At 45.3% G+C, this 22,620-nt stretch overlaps 1 protein-coding gene across 7 annotated transcripts in view; it reads right to left on the bottom strand.

The window, feature by feature from the left end:
• SH3PXD2A (SH3 and PX domains 2A) overlaps positions 1 to 22,620 on the bottom strand; it is a 296,381-nt gene that overhangs the window by 138,227 nt on the left and 135,534 nt on the right. For all 7 annotated transcript variants that reach the window (XM_083149276.1, XM_083149277.1, XM_083149279.1 and 4 more), the window contains exons 4-5: positions 21,925 to 22,001; positions 20,956 to 21,047 (exon numbers count right to left, since the gene is read on the bottom strand). In XM_083149276.1, coding sequence (XP_083005402.1) covers positions 20,956 to 21,047; positions 21,925 to 22,001 — 169 coding nt within the window. The remainder of the gene's footprint in view (positions 1 to 20,955; positions 21,048 to 21,924; positions 22,002 to 22,620) is intronic.

Below are 22,620 nucleotides of genomic sequence, written 5' to 3'. Positions count from 1 at the left end.
CCCTCTCACATACAGCCAGATGTATCTAGCTTCAAGAAGTGATAAAGTGGAGAGTTATAAACAACCAGCCAATCAGCTCCTATCTGTCATTTTTCAAACCCAGCCTGTAACATGACAGTTGGAGCTGATTGGCTGGTTGTTTATCACTCTCCATCTGTCGAATAATGACTTGCACGATGAGTGGTAGCGTAAGTTTCAAGCTATCTCAGGTGCATCACAGCATCAGTTCAAATGGACTTTATAGACACTTATTTTAACCAGATGAAAATTAGTGCAATAAAAGCTGAAATGGCAGAAAAAAAATAAAACATTTGGAACGACGCGGTGCCAGACATTTATAGGACTTGAGCCCTGGCCAGTGTGACCCACCAGGATTAGATATTTAGCTTGTTTGATGTGCAAGGCTGGAGTGGAACGTAACGATCCACCACCTACTTTGATTTCCCTGTACACTATTTGTTTCCACACACATCGCAGCTCTTGGCAAGCGTCGCTGTACTTAGCACCCAGGGATGAAGATCGGTGTCCCAGAACACACTGGAGGGAGATTATAGCCATAGTTACCACTTCACAACAAAGGAAATAAAAGTCTTCGACCAGCTGCCTATGGAAAGTAGGGGTAAAACACAGTTCCTTAATACTGGATGGACACTATACATGGCTCTATACATATATTGCAAGCCCTACTTCACCTGGTTGCTAAGGCACAGATATACCATACCTTGCCATTTAGGGCTGAAATAGGCCATCCGAGGATTTTCAGCAGATGCTGAACTACAAGAACTAGCATACCCTGCAAATCTCCAGCTTGTTGCAGCTTGAAGTTACACAGCACCTGTATAGCCACAGAGCATCGTTCCACAGAGCATTTGCGAGCCAATCAGGTTGCTCTGGCTTTGTAACGGATCACCGCTTTAAAAAAAAACAGGCAGACTTGCACTGTAATTGATTGCCGCTTTAAAAAATACAGGTAGACTTGATGTCATTCTAGCACAGACTGCGGCTTGCAGGCTATTACATCCGCCCCCATGGCTTTGTTATGGAGTGTTATTGTCACCACGGGAAAGCTGCTCTACATCTTAAAAGCAAATAACGTATTTAGGAATGATAACTTATGGGTACTTATTCTCCAGGCATGTGTAATAAGTATCAAAGAACTTTGTTGGATTCAATCTTTATCTCCTTTGCGTCGCAGTGTATACAGCTGCAAAAAGTGTTTAAGGATATCAGGGAGCAGGCCTTGTAGTAGATTTCGATGAGTTATTGCTTTGGAAGGCAGGGAGTGCATATGTCAGGAGCAGTGTTCATCCCACGATAGGCAAGGGAAAACAGAGACAAGCAGAAAACCACAGACAGTTATATAGTCCCCACAGCTCAGGTAGGCTTCTACTATAGGACTGCAGAAGGATTGTTGTAGTTTTAAATGCTCCCCTATATCAAAGATTGCTTGCATATTGAACTGCTTTATAGAGAAGAGGAGCGTCTTGAAATCCAGTGAATGCAGGGGGAGGAGCCTACTAGACAGGGACATACTGATGTTTTATACCCAGATGATTATCATTCTGAGATCAGCAGCTCTCTTCTATAAACTACTAGGATCTACTGTTCAGTAATGAGGTGATCCTTTATAAAGTAAGTTAAAAATTACCACCAAAAATGCTAAACAGTGAGAGGTAGCAAATAGAAGAAGTCCTACAGCTGTACGGTGATACTGGTGCCAGCATGGTGAGCCAAGATATGGTGAAACTGGTGCCAGCATGGTGAGCCAAGATATGGTGATACTGGTGCCAGGATGGTAAGCCAAGATTTGTTGATACTGGTAACAGCATGGTGAGCCAAGCTCTGGTGATACTGGCGCCATCATCGTGAGCCGAGATCTGGTGATACTGGTGCCAGCATGGTGAGCCAAGATATGGTGATAATGGTTCCAGCATGGTGAGCCAAGATCTGGTTATTCTTGTGCCAGCATGTGGAGCCAAGATATGGTGATACTGGTTCCAGCATGGTGAGCCAAGATCTGGTTATTCTTGTGCCAGCATGGTGAGCCGAGGATCTGTCCGTACATCTAGATACTGTAGATGGCCAAGACAACGCTTAAATCAACTGCCACATATTCCTGTCCCAGCTGTAGCACGGATGGCTAAATAGATATCAGCAGCAAGCTGGAGGAAATACATGCTTTCTTACATTCTGTTTTCATGGGGTTAAATTTGCGGGGCACGGTAGCTATTGGAGATTATAACATCTCCAAGTACCCACTAAATCCAGAAGCTCTGGGTCACTGGAAGACCCATTTCTGGTGTACAAAGGGTGATAACCCAGGTATAACCGGAATCGTCACCCACGCGTGAACAGGGACCTATTCAGAAAGACCTGCCTTTAGCCTGCGTTCAGTGTCCCGGGTCTGAGCCACGTTGAAGCTGGGGCTTTAGGTCTGAAAGGAGGATCAGTCAGTACACAACAGGCCACTTCTGTTTACAGAACGAAGATGATAGAGAGAGATGAACTAAACAGCAGAGTGATAAAGTTGAGAAATTCCCCAATGCAACCAATCAGCTCTGCCATTTCAAAGACTGTGCTAAATAAATGACTTATGGGGCCTACACATGGGGCAATTTCAGGGCATTTTCTAAGCGATCTCACTAGGATGCTTAGAAAATGCCCCTACATTGCTCCATGTGTAGGGGCCTTAGCGATAGTGATGCATGGCTCCGCGCATCGCTATCATCTGGCAATTAATAACAAGCCTGCTGAATAAATCTAGTTGATCGCCGGTCAGGGCCAGTGTTGTTACGGGAAAACACTGGCCCTGACAGATTGCTCAGCACACACACATCGCTGTCTGCTGAGAGATCTTGCTGAGCGTTCTGAGCGATCTAGCATGGCTCAAACCACTAAACAAATCTCCCTGTGTGTAGGCCCCTTTAGAATCTTGACTTTATTACACTCCAAGTTTTAATACATCTCCCCCATAGATAACAGAACACAGGGAGTTAATATGATGAGTTCATAACCACATCATAAAAAAGTATTTGCTTCCAAAAAAAGACATCGGTTTCCAATCATTAAGTGATTACACCAAACGCACCATAAAAAAAAACACGCACAGGGCAGCGCACAGGATGCCTCCATAAGTACCGAATTATATATATTTATATATACATATTTATATTGGATATAGAATTATAACTAATATGTCAATACGCTAAGAACTTCAAGTTCTGGACTGTAGCTTACGGATGTAATGTGGATGTTTTCAGGCGGAACTTTCAGTATCTGTTAGTAAAATAGGAATATCAAACCGACAGTGAACGGACAGGGGAACCAGTGGACGTTGCAGATAAGCTTCTTCCCGTGAAGAGGTTAAAGAGGAGACAGTCCCCAAGGGAAGCAGTTTATCAATCACTTACTTTTGTTTTGTTGGGTTTTCCGGTTTCTTGTTTAGAAAGCAGTTGAGAGCGGCAGTGTGCTTCATCCCTACTTCCAGCGTTCCTATCCAGCACTCTGTTCTGTCTGATGGTCTGGATGTCACTAACATGAGCAAACAGCATATGATGTATTCAGCTTTCCCTCCCAGATTTCTAGCTGCTTGGGAGCGGAGCATGTACAGTATGCAGGTTTAACCCCTACTTGCTCATTATACGATATGCAGAGTTTCCAGCTAACATAGTCTGATCATGTAATCAATACCAAAAGTCAATGATCTTGTTAGACTGAGACTATACTTGTAAATGTACTGATGGGGAGATGGCCTGTTGAGCCCTTCCACTTCTGCCCTGTGAGTAGCAAAGTCAAGATGGCGCCCAGGATCTATGCCACCCAGCCATAAATATGTACCCCGTGTCTCCCTTGTAGTGTTCCATATCTGTTAAGTTTTTTACTGTTTACCGATCTGGCTGTTGCAATGACCAAGTTGCGCCGCTGAATGGCTGCCTGGGTGCTGAACAGCTCAGCAAATATATGTACCCCATGTCTGTTCCCATCACCAGGACACATCTAGTACAGATCTGTATGTGTGTTATATATCTGTACTGTCACTGTTTTACTTGTTCCTCCCCTGAGCGTTGCACAGCAATCCCATTCTAATTCCTAGTATACGCAAGTATAACTGGCCAACAAAGCTGATTCTCATTCCGACACACCATATATACTCGAGTATAAGCCTACTTTTTCAGAACATTTTTTATGCTGAAAAAGCCCCCCTCGGCTTATACTGGAGTGAGGGTCCCACTTGAGTCAATAAGTTTTCCCAGTTTTTTTGTTGTGAAATTAGGTGCCTCGGCTTATATTCAGGTCGACTTATACTCGAGTATATACGGTACATAAACAAGTGTATTTTAAAATTAAAAAGGACTTTTCATTGGTCTGCACATTTCATCCAACAAGGCTTCAGGCCTAAATTCAGAGATGTATGCAAACAATTCTGTGCATGTGCAATTCTGAAGCTGCAGTGCCCCATATACCGCAGCATAACGGATGCCCTTTCTGGCATTTAGGGGCATCGACAGGCAGCATTACAGAAAATGGTGACCGGTCGGCCATGTTTTTTGGGAAACTGAAGCCAGTGACTTGTCCTTGGATGCAGATTCACCAGCATGACCTTACCAGCCGTCCTCGGTAATCTGATGGCTACTTAGATGACTGATGGTCATTTGGATGATCAGAGGCTGCGTCTTCGGGTGCAGCAGCGGACCAGCTGTGTGATCTCCGTCCATCTTTAAATCAAGTTACCGGATATACAAGGTTTTATAGTAACATGTCTCAGATTATTGTTATATTGCCAAAAGAATCCTCTGCTCCCTATTTTTCATACTAGTGTCGCATTTTTGGGTTCATGAGAGCAGCCCTGGGACATTCTGTTGCAAGAAGGGCGTCAGTGACTTTAAATCCACATGAAAAGACATCAGATGTCTCTATAGGCACTGGCTGAACCAACCTGAAAGGCATTATAATTACTGTCACCAGGGAATTGTGGGGGTTTTCAGTAACGTGTGACTTTTTTTCCCCTTTTTTTGGTTTTAATTACCTTCCAATGACCTTTGTTAATCAAGTGTTGACAACACATGTATCCTCTCGTATAGGCAATCTTACATGGTACTTCACCTCGGCTTATGAATCACATAGCGATCAATAGCTGGGAACACATTCTCCTGTCCAAACTCCATAAACTTCCTGATCTTCTAACCAAGCTTGACGTCACTTTGAAGCAAGTTCAGTGCACAAAACCAGTGTCAGAGGAGGGAGAACAAAGGTCAGGAAACAGCTATTTATGGACTCATTAAAAGCCCCTTTAACCCCAGGCTCTCCCGTGGCTTGTGCTGAGATGAGAAAGTTGAAGGACAGAAGCCCTTTATTTAATCCCTGTACCTAGGAAGTCACAGGGATACTGCAGCCATAAAGATTCTGACGAGCCACTGCAAGAACAGCACAACTATCCTGAGGGCTTCGGTGGCATCAGTGTAAACTAGCCAGCCATACACGCAATATGCATACCACATAAGTCACCCAGGTGAACTTTGCCCACAGACATAAAGGAACCTATATAAGAAAAGATGAATGCTGCTCCTCACCTCTACGGGTTTAATTGAAATGTTTTGCATGCCGGAGGCCACTAGATAGCGCCAGACAGAGCAATTCAAGTAACACCCCCTCCAGCACAAACAGAATTGGGTGTTACCACTTCCCCTTCATTGGCATAGCACTAGTCCTGCAATGAGAGGGACACAAGGACCTCCATTAAGCCATATTCAATGTGAGGGTCACGGCAGTCGAGCTTGCTCGACTGCCGTGACCCAGTCCCGTTCTTGGTCATCTCGACCGAGAACATGCAGGCGGGACGAGAAGGGGGCGTGGCCGCGAGTTGCAGCCGGGAAGAGGCGAGCTGCAGCCGGCAGCTCGTCACTTCCCGGCTGTTCTCGGCAGAACGAGCCCGACAGCATTGAATAGGGCCCGACGGGAGATGCTCGCCGGCGATTGAATACCCCCCTTTGTATGCAAATACAGCCTCAGTCATACATAGAATATAGGCATGCCGTAAATCCTTTTAATCAGCAGAAGCTACTTGTGTGCCCATTATGCAGAAGCCTCATAATGGAAAAGGTTGCACAAAAAGAAGCTCAGCGCTACACGGTAATATGAAGCACACTCGTTATGTGTAACACAACTTGTACTGCATATGTGGGCACATCTGTACCTTTAAAGTATTTGGGTACTTTCCTCATTATATACCATAGAAAACAAGGTTAAGTAAAGATTTATTTGGCTACTTCAAAACTGTTTTGTTAAGTCATTCGGGGTGACTTATGAAATCTTTTAAAAGGTGGACATTTGGCCTGATTCCGGTTCACTCGCAAAAGCAAATTCTCTCTCTAATGGACAAAACCATGCTGCACTGCAGGTGGGGCAGATGTAACATGTGCAGAGAGAGTTAGACTAAAATCAGGGATCTGGGGCTGGCTATAACATCACCACTGAAGCCCTACAGTAACTCTCAATATATTTATTACAACAATTTTAAAATAATAGAAAACACAGTTTATCTACAGTATATTGTACTAGATAGAACATATATACAATGATATATAAAATATATACATACAGTAGATTTTACTAGATAGGACGTATACACAAATTACAGCCAGGAAAGTCAGTCAAACATCTGGGGATCTTCCCACTCCAAGAAAGTAACAATCCGAGGGGGCAACACCCAGCTGTACCATTAAATATATTTTACAAGTCAGTGCACAGCTGGGATTGTGATTTCTCTCATATACGCTTACACTGCTTGCACAATTACAGCTAAAGACTCAAGGGATGCGGATACTTGGTATTTAACTTTCGTTTATATTTTATAGTCATATCTAAATTCCTATAATTAGTTAATTAATGTGTAGAGGGAACACATGCATGTGCCTTGTTTTTGGGATGCTGGAAGTCAAAAGACCAACACTGGCATCCCGATGCAGAGAATCCTGACAGAGGCTCTGTAAGTACCCTAACCCTCTCCCCTTACGCCACTTAACCTAACCCTCCATGTCTGCAGCCTAACCCTCCCCATTACTGCCTACTGCTCTATCCCTGCAGACTAACCTTACCCCTTCCACTGTACCTAACCACAACCCCCCCTTTTAGTGCCTAACCTTGACCCTCCCCTTCATGCAGACTAACTCTATCCTCCCCCACCTAGCTCTAAGTCCCCTACAGTGTCTAAACCTAACCCCCTTTACATCCCCCCCCCCCCCTCATGCTGGCTGTCGAGAATCTAATGCTGTGTACACACGGTCCGATTTCCTTTCCGATGTTGATGATATAGTCAACATCGGATCGGCATCGGATGCAGATCACAAGGGTCTTAACCCTTGCGATCCCGATCCGATCCCGATGCGCGTTCACGTATCGGAAGCCAGAAAGTCTTGGCTGCCTTGTCTATATAGTGCAGATCTGCACTATATAGTCAAGATAGGATGCAAATCGGATGTGCCTTAAGATCCTATCCACGATCCTATCTGATCAGATCGTGGATAGGATCTTAAGGCACATCTAACGTGTGTACACACCATAACATTGGCATCTATTCCATATTGGACTTCCGGCACCAGTATTCTGGCAGTAGTCGGGATAACGGCAGTTGGATCACCGGAATATTAGCTGCATCCCGCGTAGACCACACTGTTATGTAAAGTGTCCATTGTTTTGCTTCTGTTCCACACAATGGCTCTGTCGCATGCATATCCGACTACTTGTAGATTTAAAAATAGCCTTGTATTGGATAGCACTATACATAGTTCTTGGTGTATACGCATCACTCTTCTATTTCCATGCAGGAAAGCGGTCAACATCATATTGGACCATACACCAAAGTCATGCTGTAAAAGGCCCATCCTAGATAAGTGTCATTATACACACTTCTCAGAACAGGACACAACTCTGGCTACATGCCCAGAAGATTCCCATCACTTGTCTTTCTTCCACACGCTCAGTTTCTGCCTAATCCTCCATAATGCCCATTTCATGAGATACAGACAAGATGCGATCTGGCCGGTGATGATGTCATTACCAAGTGCTGGCTTATTATGCCGGGGGGGAGGGGTTGGGGGGGATGCTGGATTAAAAGGTGTCAAATGCTGGGAGGGGGCATGCTGGGAGGGGGGCATGCTGGGAGGGATCCGCGAAGGATCCCTCACACAGCGCTGCGGTAAGAACCCCATAGGCTTCTATAGGGTATCGTCAGCAATGTTTCATTCACAAACAAACCACTTATACCTCTTTTACACCAAACCGCTGGGCCGCACACAGGTTTTTGGACCTGATGCCAATGCAACCCAGCGGTTTGGTGTAAAAGAGGTATAAGTGGTTTGTTTGTGAATGAAACATTGCTGGCGATACCCTATAGAAGCCTATGGGCTTCTTACCGCAGCGCTGTGTGAGGGATCCTTCGCGGATCCCTCCCAGCATGCCCCCGTGGCCGGCGCTTTGCTCTGCGCATGCGCAGACGGACTCCCGGTTCTCAGACCCGGAAGTCCAGCGCCGGAGCCGCATTGCAAGAGACAGCTCTTATCGCAAGAGCGGTCCCTTGCGGTAATGATCGCATATGTTAGAGCATATGCGATCATTAACTATGCAAAGCCCGGCGGAGGGGGGGCGGTATTTCTTAGAGCATCCCGCCCTCTGTCTGTGAGCCCTGAATAGATAATGTCAGTGACTCACTTTTTGTTTCACTGTGACTAAACCTTATGGATGAGAACAGAAGGGCCTCTGTCTGTGCAAGTTGACAAAAGACACAGGCATGTAGGACATGGAACGATAACATATTCACACTACAGACCTGAGGCAGCCTACTTACAGTCATACGCAAATGTGAGAATCCACCGAAGTGTGCAGAAAAGCTGTGCAGCTGAAAGTGAAAGCCGGCCCTGCCCACTGGGATTCCATCATCATTACAATCTGTGCAAGAGATCCATCAGAGGCAGACGTCCTATCTCCGCTATGATCATGTATGGAAGAGGGATTAGATGCCCATTGCCCACCTAAATAGGGAAAATCCTTGAGAACAGTGTTGCCACCCCACACATTTCACAGGAAGTGTATCCGTCAACGAACAGATGAATTCCTTTGCAGGTGCGATCTCCATCATTTAGTGTAACCCTGAACTGGCACATGTGCAGTTGGTGAACTCCGCAATAACCATCCGCTTTACCCTTGTGTCAGAATCAGGCTCTATGTATTATCCTATGAATATACTATACTGGATAGGGGTGTGGTATGCTAGCCTGTCAGTCGGGATTCCAACAATAAGTATACAGACATCAGAATCCCAACCGCTGGGGCGAGCACGAAGAATCCACTCGCCACACTGCAGGCTTGTTGGCTCATTGCACTCACCAGAGCTTCTATTTCCTGCTATGGGGGTCGTGTACCCCCACGAGAAAGAATAGCCCTTGTTAGTCGGGATCCAAACTGTTTAAATGCCCGACAATCGGGATCCCGGCAGTCGGCATACCGACTATCGGGAAGTCATCCGGCACCCACTGGATATGACTTGGATGCTTATGATGCAGGCAGAAACTAATGCATACCTAGTAATTCATATTTTCCTGTGATTTGCTCATCCACATCGGAACCCTTCTCAGCATGCGAGAAGGCTTGCGGCACTCCTGCTTGTCTGGCACTAGCTAAAGCAAACACAGTTTACAAGGGTTAAGAAAATCCTTTGTGTTCTAAGCTAATCTACATGAAATGTGCAGGTCACAAGCACGCCCGAGAGGTAAGAACCCAAGGCATGCTATACATGTAAAATTACTGCACAAAAACATTTTTTGCTGACTGTTTTCTTACCCTGCCCCAATACCCTAAAGGCACCGATTTGAAAAGGATCATATTCTACAAGTAAGGAGTGATCACAAAGGAACCTTCTTCCCGATGCAGTTTGGCAGCTCTCCCCACCTCCAAATTCAAATGGCACATCTGGAAAATACAAGATGCCTGAAAGCCTGTCTTTATCTTCTGTCCCCTGCAGTACTCCCACTCCCACTGACCTCGCTGTCGGGGAACACAGTGGTCTGATCCAGATGCTGCTATCCCAACTCTGCATCAGAAGAACAGTCCCGGCTTATTTTCGCATTATATGACACACTCCCCGCAAAAATCACCAAACACATACACAGTGTCTAACAACAATAAAGGACATACAAAAAAAGAGCCGAGCATTCCATGTAACAGAAATAAACAAACTTCTTTATGGAAAAAGTATGTTAGTTGGTTCCTCTAATCTGGATCTCAGGACTACTTTGTGCCCTGTGGGAAGTTTTGTGGCGGCCTTTTTAAAAAAAAACTTTTACGTGACGTAAGAGAATTAGTTCACAGTCGCACACAATATACTAGCATCAAAAATCAAATGAATCAATACATTCTGCTGATGCATCATAGTCATATCACTTTGTGACTAACGGTCCATACACACTTGGCGATTTTTCTCAGCGTGTATGGACAGCGATGACAGGGAAAATCGATGGCCTAAAAATCTCTTAGTGCATACACACTGAGCAATTTTTGCCCGTCCAAGCAATTTTCCCGGAGGGTGGACGGTTTTCCATTGCAGGACGCTATGGAAAGCTGTCCACCAAGTCGCTCATTTGGTGATAGTAATGGGCAGCACGAACGGTGTAATGGTTAGCATTGCGGCCGAACAGCAATGAGGTCATGGGTTAGATTCCCACCACGGCCCTAACTGTGCGGAGTTTGTATATTCTCCCCGTACTTGCATGGGTTTCCTCCGGGTACTCCGGTTTCCTCCCACAATCCAAATATATACTGGTAGGTTAATTGGCGCCCAACAAAATTAAAAGTAGAATGAATGTGTGTGCGTGTACATGTGGTCGGTAATATAGATTGTAAACTCCACTGGGGCAGGGATGGATGTGAATGTTCAACTATACTCTGTAAAGCGCTGCGGAATATGTGTGCGCTATATAAGAAACTGTTAACAAATAGATTTAAAAAATGTAACCTTGTGAAGTATAGCGTTAATTCACACACACACACACACACACACACAGCAGTTCCCCCTCACACTGTGCTCCAATAATCTGCTCTACCCCATTTACTATTAGCATTTAATAACAGATTAAGGGCAGGCAGCTATTATAGTAGTTTCGAAAGAGAATAAAAAGCTACTAGATATGTCAAATGCCATGATGGGGCTTGTGCTTCTGTAACAGGTGGAGAGCCATGGGCTGGCAGGCTCTGATCTCTAATGTTTTTTTTTTTTTTAAACACACTTTATTGGGAAAAACACATATAGAGACATGTTGAAGTAACAGAGAACCTTTTGTAAACATGGAATGATAAAATGATGCGGATTTCTAAGAGATTCTGTTATATCATTGTGCTTTTTAACTTTTTGGTATAACAGGGGTCGGGGGACCCTGACAGAAGAGGAAAGAAAGGAGAGTAAGAGGCGGGGGGTGGGGTGGGGGGTTGGGGAGGGAGGGGGGAATTAGGGGGGGGAGACGGGCCATCTTGTTTATAGCTCATACGGGGGGGGAGAGTCTTGAGAATCTAGCCATGGTGACCAAACCTTATGGAAGGATTTTAATGAATTGCGTATTAATGCCGTCATATATTCCATTTTATAGACGTACCAGACACGGGAAAGTATCGCCTGGAATGGGGCCGGGTTGGGGTTTTTCCAGTCTACTGCTATTTGGCATGTCATTGCTGAGGAGACATGTCGGAGTAACTTATTCTGATGTCTTGAAAGTGTAGGGATGTTTAGCGGGAGGAGAAAGTATTTAGGATCTAAGGGGACGTCTTTACCGAACATTTTTGAGAGTAGGGCTCCTACCTCTTTCCAAATGATTGCTAGCCTCGGACATGTCCACCAGATGTGGAGGAAGCTACCCTCTAGCGGGCAGCCTCTCCAGCATCTATCTGAAGAATCAGGGAACATCTTATGCAGTCGTGAGGGCACATAGTACCAGCGGAATAGGAGTTTATATATGTTTTCTTTGATCCGAACGCACATTGAACTTTTGGCGGCGTTATCGCGGATCTCTTCCCAGTCTTCGTCATCTAGGGATTGGTTTAGGTCTCTTTCCCAGGCGAGTTCGTGTGGAGCTCGGGGAGAGGGGGAACCGGGGTCCAGAAGGGAGTAAATTGCGGATATCAAACCTCTGGAGGTGGTGCGTTTCCAGCAAATATACTCAAATGAGGAGAGTGGTCTGGAGGTAATAATGGCCACAGTTTTTGAATGGAAGTGTCTAATTTGTAAGTAGCGGAAGAAGTCTATGTTCGGAATTGTTGTGCCCTCACGGACATCTGAGAATTGGGGAAAGCTGGACTTGTCTGAAATGTCATTTAAATAGTATATCTTGTCTTTTAGCCAGTTTGTAAAAGTGGATTTACCCATCCCTGGGGGGAATTCTGGATTGTGGAATAATGGTATTAGAGGGGACGGAGGGGGGGCTAAGCTATAGGTTTTATTAAGTCTGTCCCAGGTGGTTAGTGCATGTGAAATTATTGGCTGTGACAGAATTGCGCGTGGGCGATTAGCTTTGGAAATCCATAGCAGAGAGGACAACGTGGATAGTCCCAGTTCCGCTGTTTCAATGGCTACCCATACTTTGCTTGCCCCCCATGGGTTGCACCATTGGACCATCTGTGAAAGCTGAGCGGCTTGGTAATATTTCTTGAAGTCTGGGATCCCCAACCCTCCCCGAGTGGTGGAGCGTTGAAGTAATTTGAGTCTTACTCTGGGGCGTTTTTTGTCCCAAATATATTGTAAGCTTTGGTGTTGTAGGGATTTAAATACGTATTGGGGGATGTAGATAGGAAGGGTTTGAAATAGATAGAGGAGACGTGGGAGGACATTCATCTTAATAGAGTTTATCTTTCCAATCCAAGAAATGAAATATATGGACCACTGGGTTAAGTCGTTTTTAATGGCGTCTAATAGTCGCGGAAAGTTAGCTTGAAAGAGTTGGTGATGGTGGTGCGTGAGATATATCCCGAGGTATTTAATCTTTTTCCTGTTCCAGTTACATGGAAGCAGGCTTTGTAACTCGGATTTGAGGGGGCCTGGGATGTGAAAGTCAAGCACCTCTGTCTTCTCCACATTTATCTTGTAGCCTGAGTGTTGGGAGTAGGTGTGGATTTCAGAGAGGAGGGCGGGGATAGAAGTTGACGGGTTGGCTAGAGTGAGTAATACATCGTCGGCATAAAGTGCAATTTTGTGTTCGTTGGGGCCGATACGGATACCGTGAATAGAGGAGTTATCCCTAATTCTAACCGCTAGGGGCTCCATAACTAGTGCAAAAATCAGTGGGGAGAGGGGGCATCCTTGACGGGTGCCATTGGCAATTCCAAAACGTTCGGACATGGCTCCATTGACAAAGACCCGAGCTGAAGGTGTTTGATAGAGAGCCTTGATTCCATCTAGGAAGGCTCCGGTAAACCCCATTTTCTCCAGGACCGCGAAGGCAAAAGGCCAAGAGATGCGGTCGAAGGCCTTCTCCGCATCTAGCGCCAGAACCAAGGAGGAGTTTTTTTGCTTCTGGATTGCGTGAATAAGATCGATCACTCTCCTTGTATTATCTGACGCCTGACGTCCGAGAATGAATCCTACCTGATCTGGGTGGATCAGGAGAGGGAGTATTGGGGCTAACCGATTTGCTAGGATCTTTGCATAGATTTTAAGGTCTACGTTAAGTAGCGAGATGGGTCTGTAGTTCGCACACCTGGTCGGGTCTCTGTCTGGTTTTGGAATTACCACTATGTCTGCTTCTGAAGCTTCCGGGGGGATGGGGTCGCCCTCTAGTATGTTGTTAAATAATCTGATCTCTAATGTTATAGAAAATCCAATATCATAGACAGGTAGAACAGACTGGGAGGATGGGACACCCATTGGACAGTCCTGATCTGCCATTAGTTTCCCACGCATGCTTCCACTGGGAGAGCAGCGATCCTTGGGAAGACCACAACATGTAAAGGAATTATTGGGGACATGAAAGCAAGTTTATGGTTGTCTGTGAAATATCAATGAAAGCAAAGTCTGACAGACTGATAAGTCAGCGAGAAGTGAGCGTGGAGAGCGACTATAAGCATCTCTGATCCTGGGCGACTCTTACAAGACAGCTGATGTGAGAAATGAACAATGTTCTGCTTTAAGTCAACAATAGATCTTCATGTCAAGGAGGCAGTTGGTTTTATCTATCAAATGATTCATCACCTTATCTCTCTGTATTCTGTCCAGATGGAGGTTCCATTATCTCAGGCTATTTGAGAACATACTGGGAGTCTGCACACATCTATTTTGAGCAATGCTATCTTATAGGGCCACACACACAGGGCGATTTTAGCGCATTTTCTAAGCCATCTCACTATATCGCTAATACCCCTTTTACACCAGCCAACTGGCAATTACCTGGCATTTTTGAGTGCCGGGTCATTTTGCCGGGTACAGCCTGACCCCTATTCACACCACCCAGGAATGTGCTGAAAAAACTGGGTTTTTCTGTGCTTTGAGACGGTCAACACGGGTCTTAAATCCCGGCTCATAGTGTTTTAGGGGCATTTTCTAAGCGATCTCACTATATTTTTAAACTATTTTGAAGATGTAGTCAAAATCGCTTAGAAGAATCACCCCGTGTGTACACCCCTTTAGACGTTTGACCAAGGCGAGAGATTCCTGGGGTGAAATGTAATAGGGTGCGAAAATCAGAAAGTGAGAGATTTGGTAAGAAATCTCCAGGGTTTTTTTAAAGCGGCAATCATTTACACTGCAAAACCTGTTTGATTTTGCAGTGTAAATGATTGCAGATTTAAAAAAAAAAAACCTGGAGATTTTGTACCAAATCTCTCACTTTCTTATTCTCTCACCCTAATACATTTCACCCCTGAGCTTTTGTACTTCATCACCTTATTTCCATCGCAGCCATACACACAGTTGCTTACAGTGTACTAGGTACAAGGTTAGTAGATTTGTCACAATAAAGTTGGTATAAAGTCACGGGTTAGCGTCTGAATGCACAGAGCAGTTGTATACAATGCCAGCACCAATTTCTACCCCATGCATTGTTACGTGTAACGCAGTAGTGATGCAGCTGAGGTGCACATTTTGGATGAGCCTAAATTGCAAAGGTCAGCTCTCCCGGTAAAAGCTGTTCTCTGTGCTACAAGGACATGGGAGTTACAAACTCCTTTTGCATGCTGAGCCAAACCTTTCTTGAAGAGAATTATGTGTGCCTGATTAATGCCAGGAGTTATAAAAGCATAGAGATGTGACTTGACAGCAAAATAGTAATGCCCCATTACCCAATTTGTGCACAAGAAGATGCAGTGGTTCCCTAACAGCCCAGCATAGCAAAGGAAATACATCTCTTTATTTGGAGACATTTTTCACCTGTGCTTTTTTGTTGTTGCATGAAATGCACCCATCTCTGCATCAGGCCTATTAAGTAGGGTATGACGGAATCACGGTGCTTATAAACATGGGTGTATTATGCTTTTTGTTGAACTAGGAAACCAATCTCATGTCTTACTATAGTTGGCAAAATACTGCAGACTACAGTAACATACTGTAGATATTAAAAAAAACTTACCCAATTTTTGCTGCTCCTCTTTGGGATTTCTGAGGGTGCGGAAAAGGAGCCGATAGATAGATATTCACATTAAACCACACATTTGTGCCCATCTTTCACAGTAGTGCCCAATTAATGTTAGGTCAATTCATATTATGCCACACAGCAGTGTCTCTTATTCACATTATGTCATACAGTACTGCCCCTTTTCCACTTTTTGCCATGCAGTAGTACCCCTTATTCACATTATGCCAGGGTAATGACCCAGCACACAAGCAATTTAATCTATCCAACAACCACTGATGTCAGCCAGCTCTGAGCCCTTCTATGGCACACATCAATCAGGGAAGGAAAACTGCAAGTGGGGGAAGATGTGACAGGTGTGGTATAATTGACCGACAGTCGGGATTCCGACTCATTACTCAGACGTCGGAATCCCGACTGCACAGCAGGGGGAGTGCAATGAAGCCCCTTGCGGGCTCGCTGCGCTCACCACGCTGTGGGCACGGTGACGAGTCTCCCTCTATGGGGGTCGTGGACCCCCACGAGGGTGCAGTCGGGATTCCGACGTCGGAGTAATGACTGTCGGAATCCCGACTGTCGGGGAGCCGTCCAGCACCCAATGTGACCATGAGGGCTGGCTGCCAGGGGTAGACAGAACTGACAGAAGAAATATTGGGGCACATTACTGCAATGTTTCTCAGGAGCCCCCAATCCTCCAGCAATAGGGTACATAGGTAGTAGTGCGGTAGGTCTTCGGATGACACTGGTTATGAGCATTATGTTCAACTGTGATCAATCGAGTTACAGGACGGGGAAGGTCAGCAACTGGTGACATGGAGAACGAGAGTAAAACCACAATACAGCTGACCAACTCTCTCCCCTATCCACCGGAGATCCTGGGTATTTTCTGCTTCCATAATAGAAAGATGCCCTAGTTTGCTCTGCAACAACATTCAATACTAAACATGTGTACTGCCTCCACTATGAACTGCGTTCTAGCCAGTGTGCATGAAGGAACAGGCAGGGTGGCTCCAGGTTTTCAGAATATATAAAGGTTTTCAGAAGATCTCCAGTGGTAACAGCAAGAGGACCGCTCCAGGGAAGGAATGGGCCCTTCTCTCCTCCAGCCATATTGCCTCCTCGTCCCCTCTCTATTAGTGCCCGTGTTAGGCAGCATCGCACAGTTTCCTATGATAGGTCAGTTTCACTCATTAGCACATGGCTGGCCTCCTGTAATGCTATCAGCATCAGGCCCCTTCATTGTGCTGCAACTGCACTGCATTCAATATGCCAATATATACCGGAATCACACAGTGGCTGTAGTTGCATGCAGCCAATGAAGCCTTATGCTAATATAAGAATCCTAGGGCTAAGGCTGAGTACACATCAGACGATATGTTGTCGTCCGACAATGTGTATCTGTGATTGCACGTTCCCGCCTGCTTACATAGAGGTTGTCACATCTGATGTTCTGCACAACAAGGCGGCTGGCGGCATGCTTTCTGAGTACGCCCGTGAACATAATATCGCTCATTGTGTATGAATAACCAATGTATCGTTACATCGGTCGTCTCATCGGCTGGGAACCACATCTTATTGTGCACTCATCCATGCTAAATGCTACAACGGTCACCCATCGGATTGGCATTTGCCCTAGCCTCATGCTGGGTTCAAAAGATCCATTAGAAACTCGATTCCCTTCCCTTACTCCGGACTCAGCCGTACCGCTTGTGTTCTATGCAAATGCCCCCGTTTATGTGTTAAAAAAAATCTGTCCAACTCGGGCTTTATACGTATTGGAGGTGCAAGAAGATGTGGAATAAAAAGCTACCAGTAATGTAGGTTACTGTAGGTTTCTCATAAGAATGATTAAATCTACACGTTTCACCTGACACCAGACCTCTGCTGGGCATGAGAGCTATCAGACTGAAAGAAAGGACAGGATATTGAATAGAAGATGAATTACCTGCATATCCATCATGAACGGCAGCAGTAGACGAAATTTGCATGGTAAAGGTAATAGGTTTCTAATTAAAGTCAAGTTACTGCTGCAACAACTGACTGATTACTACCCCCCTGGGCACAATAAAGTTTAACTTTGTTACAGTTTAGAATAATTGATCCAGGTTAGACAAGCCTGAGCCTTTCATCTTCCCGACAGTCGCAGTACGCTGAACGCTGAACAGAAAAAAATCCAGAAATGACTGGCGGCATCATCACAAAATACAGGATATTTATGTTGTCAGATTTGGACGTGCAGTAAACGTACAATAGTGTAGAGTTGGGCACATACACTATTGCTGCAGTCGTGCCAAAATGGCTCAGTTTAATTTCATGGAGCATACCATTTGCCATGTGGCATAACTAAGACACATCACCCCCCCCCCCCCAAAAAAAAACTTTTAAAAAATGATTTTACTATTTGTTCTGTGATCTCTACTTATAACTATGTCAAATATAGTGAGACTATAAAGAGAATTGATAAAACACCCTTGTGACCTTTATCATTTTAAATAAGGTCAGAAATGTCTTTCAAAAATAGCATCCCCTATCCGGTCAGACAATTTGACAGATGATCACGATTGGCTGTAGCACAGCACCCAATCAATGAGCTCAGGCATGTCCAAACTATGGCCCTCCGGCTGTTGTGAAACTACAAGTCCTATCCTGCCTTGCCACAGTTTTACTATTAGGGAATGCTAAAACTTAGCAAAGCATGCTGGGATATGAAGTTTCACAACAGCTGGAGGGCCATAGTTTGGACATTTATTTATTTATTTGCAGTTTCTTATATAGCGCAGCAGATTCCGTTGCGCTTTACAATAGTAGACAGTGATAAAACAAACTGGGTAACAACAGACAGACTTGGAGGTAGGAGGGCCCTGCTGCAAGCTTACAATCTATAGGGATATAGGAGGGAAACACAAGGACAGGCACCAGTAATAGCATAGCGGTCCTACCAAGTTACAAGTCCAGAAGGGAAGCTATATAATACATAAGTGCCTCAGAGGGTTATGCGTGTAGAACTTAAATATGATAGGCTTGCCTGAAGAGGTGAGTTTTCAGGGAACACTTGAAAGTTTGGAGGCTAGTGGAGAGTCTTATTGTGCGTGGAAGGGCATTCCATAGGATGGGAGCAGCCCGATGAAAGTCCTGTAACAGTGAGTGGGAGCTGGTGATCCGTGCAGAAGAGAGACGCAAATCTTGTACAGAGCGGTGTGGTCGAGATGGGAGATATTTTGTGATAAGTAGAGAGATATATGCTGGTGCTAATCCAGGACATGCCTGGATTAGTTGGATACATAGTACTAGACCAGTGCAGCTTGCAAATGGAATGAGCTCTTGTACTCTACTATGAATTATTCTGCACGGTGCTCAACACAGGTGGCACTTTGTCACATTGTCTTTCTACTAAATTACCTCCCACCCCCACCCCGGTACTCAGCACAGGTAGCACTTTGTCGCATTGTCTTTCTACTAAATAACCCCCCACCCCGGTTCTCAGCACAGGTAGCACTTTGTCGCATTGTCTTTCTACTAAATTACCCCCCACCCCCCCCCAGTGCTGCACTCCAGTGATAGAAGAAACCTATTTGCCCTTTCCTATTTTGCATGCGATAAACTCTGAGAGTTTCCTGCGTTCCATCAGTGGTGACAGGAGCGATTGTATGCTTAATGACTGCTAACACTTCTGACAGCGATACAAATAATTACAGGACGAGACCTAACTTTGTGTTAAGCAGCGATGTATTCACATGTAGAGAATAGGACCCCCAAACTACCCACACTGGTAAACAAAGAGTAAAGCAGGGAACGTGTCATTTCCAGAAGTCTTCTCCAACATTCTACAAAGGTTAACTCTTCCATCACCAGCAAGTATACCTTCGAGGGAACCCTGACTGTAGCAGTTGAGTCAGCCAGCCATATGGTAATAAGAGACCGTTGGAAGTACAGCAAAAGGAAATGGCTTAAAGCTTTCAAATAAACCCAGATTTCAGACATCTAAGAAATAATTCAGAGACAAATCAACTGCCTCTATTACTGTAGCAGACGGGGCTGAGTCACTGCAAGCAGCACATTATTAGTAACGTGATCCGGTGAATGCCTCAGAGTACTGTATACTGTCCACATTTAAGGCTAAACTATAATAAAGTCTGTACGTGGTTACCAATCACACAAGACACAAATTATAGCCACGACGTGATAAATGGTTGCTCTTGGGCCTTTGTTCTCTCAGTGTTTTGGTAGGACATCAGGAGTCGACAAGGACAAAGGGATTATCTTGAGGTACAGCACATATTTCGGGACAGCAGACTTTGGTGTCACAACGGTTCACATTTCAGAAAATCATATATAAACGCCCAAGCACCAGATGTCAGCTGGAAGCCTTTGTAGTGACGTTCAACCATATTAACATAATACATTCATATCTAAAAATTAAAAACACGAACAACCATATGTGGCGCTCAGCGAGATGTGGCTGCGTACCCCACAAAAGAGTAAAATCACAGAACTCAGTGTACTATAGGGGGTACGGTACTTGTGTAGTTTCACAGCGCCACTTCCCAGCGGATCGTATCGTATGCAAATCGTATACAAATACTGCATGCGATTTGATCCGCGATGCGATTTAGCACATCCCCACTATCCATATCAGCCCGAAGCGTGGTGATTTTATAAAGTGTGCCGAGTGCAGTGAGCCACTGAGGCCGAAGCACAGCGAGCCCCGCAAGGGAACATGGATTACTTGACGTGTATTCCGCGTCCCCTTGCCACTCTTCGGGCTCGTTTTCCGTGTCCCCTCTTGTGGATCGCTGCGCTCGCCACACTTCGGGCTCGGTGGCTCCCTACGCTCACCACACTTTATAAAATCAACTCCACGCCGACGTGGATAGTGGGGGTAAGAACAGGTCGGGAGGACACGTACTGCGTCTGCTCACCACACTTCGGGCTGACGTGGATAGTGGGGGGATGCTAAATCGCATCGCAGATCGAATCGTATGCAAATTTCGCATGTGATTTGCATGCGATCCGCTGGGAAGTGGTGCCGTGAAACTACACAAGTACCAGGGGGTACATCTAATTCTGTGCAGCAAGATGGCTGCTGGACTGACGTACTTTTCCCGCCCAAAAAAAGCCAACACAGGATAATGGATGAGTGGAGGGAGGGGAAGAAAGAGCAAATAATCAAAAAACCCTGCCTGAACACTCACTATAATAACTAACCCCACCTGTAGTAACAGTAACCAGGTACACTATTGGCTACCACCCATATCCAACAACTAGAAGTACTCTCACACTGCCCTGGCAACTAACGCTCCCAAACTGCCACAGCCGTGGGGTTTAAAATATTCAAAATGTCACAATGTCCACTCACTCTTTCGGGGGATCCAGATCCTCGGGACGAGCTTCAAAGAACCTCAAGACCTCTTCACATTGCGAAATGTGCGCTGGTAATTTAACAAGGGCCTGTGAGAGGAAAGAGCACAATGCTGAGGACGAATCAGTGGTGCACACTATGCCAATGGAGGTTATTCTGATCCACATGCAATGCTGCAAAGTTCGCAGCGGTGCGTGTGAATTTAATGCTGTCCCCGCGGCCGCCCGCCCCTCTCGCACGCCGAATTCGCCCGCATTGGCTGCGAATGGATGTTTTGCATAAATATTCCATTTGCAGTCTAGGGGGCGAGGACTACATCATATAATTGTCACCGACCATTGAATGATGTGGAACGAGCACGCAAAACTAAGACACTCTCAGGGGTTTTAGCTCTGTGTGTGGCCAGTGCGAGACCAAGGGCGGGCACCTGACATCCAGTGATGTCAGCTGCCCGCCACCGGCAATCGCGTCACTGCCTCATTACCATCGGGAACATGGGAACACCCATGAAACGCTGTGCGTTCCCATGTGCACGGGTGGCTGCAACTGGGATGGCGAACTTGTAGTTCGCTGTGCCCGTTTGCATCCAGTGCATGCGCATTAGGCAAACATTGCTCCCCTGCTTATAAGGTCCAATATGAACAGAGTTGGGGCAGGATGCGCTAAAGTGAAATTGCGGTAAAAAAACAGTTTTCTGGTGTTTTACCACATTTTCGTATGTTACTAATTGCATATGTTAGTGCATATGCGATTAATGTGGATGCGATAAATGAACCAATGAACCTTAGTGATGGCGCTTGCAATGAGGATTTTTTGCAAAGTGATTGACAGTCAGGTAATACATGAGTCATGGGTAATACAGCCATGTGTAGACACAGATCATCCTACGAGTCATTGTGACTCCTGGGTTAGGTTGCACAAATACAGAAATGAATAAAGCATGTATCATCAATCAAATGTCCTTACCCTGCAATACTCATCAATGGGCTTCAGCCTCTTCACAGCTACATCCCGTATGTGGCTCCTTCGGAACAAAATTTTACCTAAAAAAATAATAATACATTATATAGAGGTTTTAGCTGCAGCAATATCACAGGATTGAGTGACACAACTGTAAAAGATAAAAAAGAAAGTATAGAGAGCCTGATTCAGACCCATTTGTAGAAGTGGGGAAATCACTATTCAGCGACCGACTGTTTTGTGTGAGCAGTCCGGACAACGCATGTGTGTATGGACCGCTCGTGGGGAGGGACGCGACGGCTGCTTGAAGTCACAGGCAGCCATCGCGACCTGAAACATGGCCGGCCTGCATCTGGCTTCGTAGCTAGACGAGGACTCGCAAAACTACAACCCAGTCAGATACAGGCCCACAATACGGCAGCCTACACACAGCCACCTACAAATCTTTTTTAACTGATTGAGAAAACAAAAAGAAACACATCTGGGGAACTTGCACACAGACATCTCTATATAACCGCACTTCTGTTCTCCTGCCAGCAAGGAACACATAGGTGCCTGATATAAAGACGCCGGTGTGTGCAAAGCCCCAGGGACACACGGACTCCACATAAAAGGGAGGAATAACTCAGACTTTTCATTCCACAGAATTAAGGTTTTGTTTTCAAAATTGAAATCCAGAGAAAAATATTCCCACACCTGACG

This window comes from Crinia signifera, chromosome 6, assembly GCF_055691185.1.
Source record: "Crinia signifera chromosome 6, ASM5569118v1, whole genome shotgun sequence".
Lineage (NCBI taxonomy): Eukaryota > Metazoa > Chordata > Amphibia > Anura > Myobatrachidae > Crinia > Crinia signifera.
The sequence above is the reverse complement of the archived record's forward strand: the minus strand, read 5'-3'. Positions and strand labels throughout refer to the sequence as shown.